This window comes from Equus przewalskii, chromosome 6, assembly GCF_037783145.1.
Source record: "Equus przewalskii isolate Varuska chromosome 6, EquPr2, whole genome shotgun sequence".
Taxonomy (NCBI): domain Eukaryota; kingdom Metazoa; phylum Chordata; class Mammalia; order Perissodactyla; family Equidae; genus Equus; species Equus przewalskii.
Genome location: NC_091836.1, coordinates 88,606,192 through 88,614,549, shown reverse-complemented (window position 1 = coordinate 88,614,549; position 8,358 = coordinate 88,606,192). Strand labels below are relative to the sequence as shown.

General features: G+C 44.2%; 1 protein-coding gene across 1 annotated transcript in view; it reads right to left on the bottom strand.

Annotated features, from left to right (window-relative positions):
• Positions 1 to 298: 298 nt before the first annotated feature.
• SLC6A5 (solute carrier family 6 member 5) overlaps positions 299 to 8,358 on the bottom strand; it is a 55,779-nt gene continuing 47,719 nt past the window's right edge. The window contains exons 15-16 of the mRNA XM_070624511.1: positions 7,205 to 7,372; positions 299 to 4,985 (exon numbers count right to left, since the gene is read on the bottom strand). Coding sequence (XP_070480612.1) covers positions 4,830 to 4,985; positions 7,205 to 7,372 — 324 coding nt within the window. The 3' untranslated portion in view covers positions 299 to 4,829. The remainder of the gene's footprint in view (positions 4,986 to 7,204; positions 7,373 to 8,358) is intronic.

Genomic DNA, 8,358 nt, shown 5'->3' with positions numbered 1-8,358 from the left:
GTCCCTCTGTTCAGATGCACTTGGATTCTCCCCCTCCCTGTCTCTCCTTCCCTATGAGGGGTAATTAATAATTCAGCAAACAATAGTGTATTCTTGATGGTGAAGAATATAACAATTTAATTGATATTTGTTTCTGCAGCCTCGCAATCTCTCATTTTCCCAGGAGGGCAGTTTTCCATTGCTGTTCCAGGTTTCTCCCAATAAAATACATCAACCCTGGGGATATTTGAAGGCCATTTGTTAAGAAAGAAAGAACATGGGTAATGGGTTTGTAATAGACACAACACCGTAATCATCATGTTTTAAACACTGACATTTATTTAGGGTTTTGTGAACTCATACATTATTGGGATAAATTCTAATTTATATTGGTATATAATAGGCAAATATATAATACAATAAATTGCATTTGTACACATAAATACAAAATTTGAGGTAGGGCCTCAAGAATAATGACTCCTTAAATGAATAATGCACAGTATATAATACGTACTCTATAAGATATATATATGATGTACCATTTGTAACACAATATATTTTCTTCATGTAAAGTTAATGAAAAAATATAAGGACCTGACTAGGGAACATATCTTTGTTCACAGGCAACAGTACCACATATGATGCCTGCATGTAGGACATTAGCCAAGTACGCAATTTCAGAATAAACCTATTCCGGGATAGGTCCATAATAAAGTGCAAAAAAAGGCCAAAAAATGAAAGACAAAACGGTTTCTAGTCGATTTCTAAGTGTCATCCTAACAATAAAATACACCTATAAGGCAAATGGCTACCTGAAGATGTATTTACTCCACGGCAGGCAAATCCAACCATCGCTTGCCCCTCAGAGGCGATGAATGCCCGCTCTGAAAACCCTTTCTCTTTGGCTGCAGGCTGCTCAGATGTGACCCAAGCAGAAACTACAGTTCAAAATTACTATCTTTCTGTACAGTTGAAGCGAAATCTGGGAAAGATAGGAAACCTCGCTTTTACAAATCTTAGGGCCACTTTGTGGAGAAATTAGTATCAAGAATAAATCACCCACACTTGGCTCCCAGCCTGGAAGTCTTTTCTGCGTGATACCCAGTGTAAAACAGAGGAAGCACTCATATGTTGGCCTTGGCCGTTTTTCCCTGCAGCCAGCCTGCCCCACAGCACACCCCACGTGAGTCATCTGCCTCAAAGAAGCGTGTCACAAACTCAAGTCAGGGTGCGACAGCAGCGGCATGATCTTGCCATCATGCATACGCTAAGCAATAGCAATTGTGCAAGTCTCTGGGAAGAGGACAATGACCGATGGCCGACAGAACAAAGAGGAAAGAAAAATCTTAAATTTAGGCATGGGAAAACCATGCTGCCAGGTGAAGGTTGTCAGGGAGCACTGAGGCACGTGTAGATAGCAGGAGAACTTAATTAAAAGAAAACTCAACCCCAAAGCAACATTAGCACGAAGACAACCCAAGTCTTAGTCATTTAAATTAAAGGTCATCATGTTAAATGTCTTTTTAAAGTGCCACTCGCTGAAGTACAAGTTGATTACATTTTTTACATATTAAAAACATATTGGAAATTTCAAAGACATTGAGGTCATCGAGATTTTGCATTGACCACAGATTTCATGCAATACGTAAATATAAACCAAAAAAAGTAAAAGACCAGACTGGACACATTTGTACAGGACAAACACACAGTCCTAAAGAGATTAAAAGTCACTAATATGCAAGACAAATATTTGCATAAGAAGCCACAACACCAATAGTTAAGAAATATACATTGTTTTTCCATTAAGGATATTACAGGGTTACTGCTTTTAATATATGGCTTTTTTTTCTCTGAAGGGGTTTCTGGCATTTGTCGGTGTTAGGAAATAATCTCGCAAGTGGAAAAGACCCCAACCTTCTATACAGCGAACCAACGGAAGTCTCTCCTCAGCAGCTCAGTTTCTTCCTCGGTTTGAAGGGGAACTCTCAAGCGGCAGTTTATGACGATGCTGTTCATTTTATTTTTATTCACTAATTTTTTTCTTCCAATTGACTGTGCATTTTAAAAGCATGGAAACATCCATCTGGTCATATGCATCTCAGCTCTCTGCATCCCCACCAAGTCTACGGAGGTGCAGTGCAGGTGCGCCATGACTGGAGCCAGCTGGACACTGACCACCTCTGCCAGGGAAAGCCTCGGAGCTGACCACGGCTCCAGAAACAGGCAAAACAACATTTACAAGGTACCCGTTTCCAGGTCAGTTCAGAACCTTTCACCTTTAAACAAATTTTACATAAAACACGGAAACTGTAGGGTAAAGGAAAAACACCCCAGCTGCTTAGGGAACAGCTACCGGGTCTTAAGTAGGACAAATCCTAATTAATACAAACGTAGCTGTCCCCAACTGCAAAGCACACTAGCTAGAGAGGAGGTCCCTGTTCTCACAATTCAGTTAACTTTCAGTTTGTACAAAACAAACCTGGCAGTATCGTGGGTTTTCTCCCCTCTTCTTTTAATCACAACAACAATAATTAGCAGAAATTGGGTTGGCATCCAGCGTCAGACTCTAGTTTTAGCCAAGAGACGAGAGAGGAAAGCCAAAATCCATTGGTCCTGACATAAACATATGGGTCCCATGAGAGAATGCTAATTGATTTAAGCTCTTTTCTTCAGCCTTCAAGTTGGAAAGCCTACAGATAATTTCTGATCCTAAGTTATTCCTCCCTTCCACTTCCCACTCCACCAGTTATCGATTGGAGAGGCTAATTTTTGGTACCAGTACATGAAATCGGCTACAGCAACAGGGCTTCTCATCAATATGGCTTTCTTGGGGAAACCAGTATTAATGGCAGATGGGTCAGTTTGGGAAACACTGGGACACATGGGGCCACAGCTCAGCTTCCTAAAGCTAAGTCTAGAAGAAGCTCAGGATTCTAGTAAGCTCTAGCCTTGGGAGACAGGCAGAAAAGGAGAACAAGGAGGAGGAAGAGCAAACAGGCCTGGCAGATTAGAGATGAAAACCTAAAGTTCAAACCCATCTTTGTTTCCTGTCCTGGAAGTTCCCACAGGCTGCTCTGGAAAACTGGAAGTTCACGACAGTGTTGGCAAATAACAATGATGATTGCCCTAGAAAAGGGAGAGCTCAGCAAAGTGAGTTGAAACTCTTTTTTTCTTTTAACAAATGAAGACATTTTTTAAAAAAATGTTACATTAAGGTCTGTTGTTGGGTTTCATTGCTGTTGAACGGGATGAAAATGTCACGTCAATATACAAGATTTGAACTGAAAACTGTGCCTGAGACCCTGTAATATGAAGACAAACAAATAAGAAAATGACTGAAACGGTCTCCCCTAAAGAAAACAATTCTAGGTTTAGATACTATTACTGTAAGGGAAAAAAAAACAATATACTAGTCTAAACTCACCATCTCTACAGTGATTCACAAGATATTTATAAGGACAGAAAACACTACTACGAGTACACACTACATGACATGAACACACCACATTTTAAAAATTTCATATATGCATGTTCAGGACACAGGAAGATAATCAAGGTTACAGCTCCGCCAATCTCTGCAAATACGTGAATTGCTCTCATTAGAGTGCTGTTATGAGGGCTGTGAGTTGGGGACTCTTGAAATTGAATTGGCTAAATGTAGTCTTAAGAGCTATAGTCTTAATTGGCTCGCTTGCTCCTTACCTAAGCTGTATTCACCAGAACATTCTGTAAATACGGTGACCTAAAATGTACTACCAGCATGGTGAATATTATGGTTGCTTTCTATTCAGTTCTCCACTTCTCTGATTTCTCTATGACCACGTTGGCATTTACTGTGAATGAAAAAGTTAAGAGTAAAAGTTGAGAAGTTATCTGTCTTTGAAGAGTGTGTGTCTTATACATATAATACATAGACAGAACCAGGGTGAGTCTTGTTTTCCCAGAGGTTGAAAGGTGAGGGACCTACAGCTTATAGGAAGACGTTTAGAAGAGAAGAAAGGTGGATCATGACAGTGAAGCAGGGCGCTAAATGTCAAGGAGAAAGGAGAATGGAGCTCTTCTAGAATGCACAAAATTACGCACAAATTATATGATGGCTTCTTGTGCAGAGGTGGAGGAATGACCAAAAAAACTCACAAATATGGTTATTCAAAGAAACAAGACAACCGAGGGAAGAGAACCGCCTCTTCGCTGGATTCGCAGCGTGCAGAGTTAAGTATCTGAGTCCTTGGCGCACATGAGGCAGTTGGTCCAAATGGAGAAAACAGACCCCCAATTGTGAATGGGAATGTGAACTTAGCCACCTCGGTGGTGTCCAAATCCACCAGCCTCATCTTACTCTAAAACATTTCTGACCACTGCCGACCCTCCACATGTTCCCCATCCTGAGCTTTCTGCATCTGAATGAAACCTCCACGCCGCTCAGCTCAGCTCTACGACACTGCTGAATCCAAGTGAACAGTCTTGTAATTCTGCCCTTCTCCATCTGCCTCACTGGCACCACCAACGACAACACATGGATGCTCCTCAGTTGACCGAATCTCGCATACCTCCTTGTGACTTCACCGGAAAGCACTCGCCTAGTCGATCCGCTCCTTCTGGGTAAAGTGTGTGCTCAGGGGACCAACCCTACGGAAACTGAGGCCATGGACACAGGCAAACAGCGCGTCAAGTGGTCTGTCTAGCTCTTCACTACAGCATGCGACACTACATCCTACTTTTCTACATAACCACTCTCATGCACAGATGTGTACCGAGATGTGGGGAGAAAGAAGAAGAAAATGGGAAAACATTAGGGGAAGGCAGAGAGGAAAAAGAGGACCAAGTCTGGGCCATCCCATGCCATCGGACTAGCACTGGGTGCCAAGCTCCAAATCCTTCACTGGCAATTTGAGTCCCAGGGAGGAAGTTCCCAAGGGGTCGATCATGTTCTTGTAGCGCTCCCCACGGTGCTGCGCTAGGAAAGGGCCCCAGTCTGGCTGCGGCGAGCACACCAACTTCAGCCTCTGCAAAGAAGCCAAACACACACAGGGTCACAGAAGTCATGTACCTTCCTCCCTTAGGCGCCACCCACCCATCCCCAAACTGTGTGCGACCCCATTTACCAGAACTCCTCGTTGAGCCAAGAGGTGCCCCACCAGGAGAAGCATTTCAGGAAGATCAGCCCCATGAATTAATTAGTGAGGGACGCAGTAAATAGGAGACTTAGTTTGGTTCACTTAAATTATTTACATCACCCTGCAAGCAATATTCCAATTGCTCAGGGCTTGCCTTGCATAAGATTAATAGACGATAAAGGGCCCAAATTTTAATTACACATTTTTTCCCTCCAAATGTAGAGAATCTACAAGCTTCTCTCCACTGCCAAACGCAGTCTGCAAAGGACGTGTGCTCGATTACTATTTGTTCTATAGCCTCAACAGTGGTTTGTTACATCACAATAATTGGATTTTGTTTAGCATATTTCCAAAAAGTATATAATTGGCCAGGAAAAAAGAAAACCCAACCCCAAAGATACATTGCCAAGACTAAGCAAAGATTTTAATTATCTGTTGATAAAAATATATGCTTCTGACTTGGTTCAGAAGTGTGGGTTCTCGCAGGCAAGCTAAAAATAATGGGAGTGTCTCTAATCCTTCCACTGAACTTTTTACAGAAAACATAATTGGACTGGAACATCTTCTAGAAAAAAGAAAGAAAACATATTTCTGACTACATAAGAGGGAACAATTATATGTTTATTACCTAGTAAAGTGAAGCCATTTCTTATATCTGTTAGTTTAATCTCCCCTTAATCATCAGTTTGCAACCCTGGTGTCCCAAATCAACCGTAATCTATTTATAGAGCCGACTCATCAGTTTAGAGAATTCTGGCCTAAGACAAAAGTAGCAGTGGCTACACCAGCTTTTGTGCAGAGGGAAAGAGGTTTCTGGGTCAGCTGTGGGAGGTTCACCTGGGGCACGAGCGAGCCGTCCCTGGGGGTCAAGGGGCACAATAATTTATCGCAAGGGGAAAATGGACAGAATTTCCTGAGGATGGAAACTGGAGCTCAGCTTCACAAGGAAGATTCCTACATCTCCCTTTGCCAACTCTATCTCCATCTTTGGCCCAACGGAAACAGAGGTGACATGGATGCTTGCATTGGGCATTTACGCACCTGCTTTGTTCCCATCCTCCTCCTCCCCTCCGGAGTCTCCGTGGAGAGCTCTCCTCCTTTTCTCAATGTGACTGGCCAAGAGCACAGCCCATCCAGCTGTTCTCCACTTCCCCCCATTGGCAGGTGTTTCATCACCGTGCTCTACTCCAAAGACTCTCAAACTCGAGTGTGCATCAGAACCACCTGGGAGCTTGTTAAAACTATGGACGCCAGGGCCCCCTTCCCCAGGATTCTGGTTCAGTGGAGTCATGCTGAAGCCTGATCATTTGCATTCCCAAAGAGCTCCCAGGCGCTGCTGGTGCTGCTGGTCCCTGGACCAAACCCTGAGGAGCACCAGTCTGGGCCAAAATGCCAGCTCTCTTGATCTTGAAGACAAAGGTGGTGCTGATCTATTCCTAGCACGTCAGAGCCTGACCACACTTCACTGGTGGCGTAACAAGCGGCAGTCCCTCCCCATCCACTCTGGAGCGAAGGTGGGGATATTTTTGCATTAGCAATGGAATATGCATCCAGCAAGGGATGCACTGACAAGGAAAGACAAGTCCCACCTCCTAGCAGCCATGCTTTGAACCTTGCATTACATTCTACAGGGATGGCAACATTTTCATCAGCTTGGACCCTTCAGCCATCCCTAATAGGCACAGGGGTAGGAAGGGGTAGTGATTTTCAATGTAATGGTAATAGATGTTTGCAGGCTTGAGGAGGCTTGGACAGAGAAGAACATCAGGAAAAGGGGAATCTGATCTGTGGTTAAAAACCGAACACTGGGATTTAAAGTGTGGCTGAGGGGAGAGGCGGAAGAGACAGGAGACATTCACATCATTTATTCCCTGGAGCTGTCACTGCGCTGAGCAATAGCATAGTAACAGCTCAGCCTGTGGACTGGCTGAGCCCCTCCATTAGAGGAATAAGACATAATAAAAATGAGGTTAGCAGAAACATAGCAACTGTAATCACCAAGTCTCCTTCTAGACTAAGTTTAACGAATCTTTTGGTTTTTAGCCCACAGAGCTCTCAGAGATTCTCTTTTGGGAGAGGATGGTAGGGGGAGGAGCTGGTGGAATTACCTCAATAAATCTGCCAGGAGCCAGATGCATTTTTATCACAAACATAATTGGGATCCAGATAACGGAACAGGCGAGCATCAGCCAGCCGAGCACCATGGACCAGTTCGGGTAGCGGTACGAGCCGTAGGTCATGGGTTCCCATTGGTAAAAGCTGAAGCAGAGGATAAACTGGGAGAAAAAAGAAACACATGTGTTAGAGCAGAGTGGCGGTGGGAAGCATTCATTCATTCAACAGCCAGGTACTGAAGCCCTGCTCTGAGTCCGAGGCTTTCATATCTATCATCTCATTCGAAACCCATGACCACCCTGAAAGGGAAGTATCATTAATCCATTTTCCAAGTGAAGAAACTGAATTTCAAAGAGGTGAGGATGACACACACTTAGCTGCTGACCCTGCATTTGCCATCCCACAGGACCTGAGCCATGCATACACGTGCACATGCACACAGACAGGCTGAGAAGACAAGTCTGAAGGGTGCACACCAAGGTGACTGATGGGTAGAGGGGGGAGAAGGGGAGGTGAGTGTTTTTAAGGGGTTATCTCTACTTTGTATAATGGATAATCAAGCTTTTGTTACAAGAAAAAAATCCATTAAGTTTATGCATTTTAATTTTTAAAAATGAGTCGGATTTACTTTGCTTTCTCCTTGAACGGGGCATGGCCCACATCCAAGAGCTGTGTCTAAAGCTGACTGTGTGAGACCCGGAGTGGTCCCCAAGCAGTGCCTGAGCCGGAAGCTTGGTCCTGTAACGAGCTGTGGGGCAAAGAGAATGAATGCACAGCCCCGGCCCAACGGACGCAAGGTGAACGGGCCTCGTCACCCAACGGCGGGCCGAGAGCCTGAAACCAGCCGGCTGATCTCAGCTCTGCCACTCATTAGCCGATGGACCTTTACAGCTCAGACTTCTCTATAAAACGCATCTATGTCACACCGCGTATACAACACCAGTTTCCTGGGAACGATAGCCCAGTATTTACTCAACAGTTCCCCCTCAATTTTAAGAGAGGTCATGATGTATTTTCGGCCCATTATCTCCTACTGCGGCACAATTTGGCTGGCAACAGCGGGAGAATCCCTTGAAGACGTGGTTATTAGTGCAGAGGAAGAGAAGCATGGGAACGCAGGTGCCAAAGAGAGCGGCCTGGAAGAAGA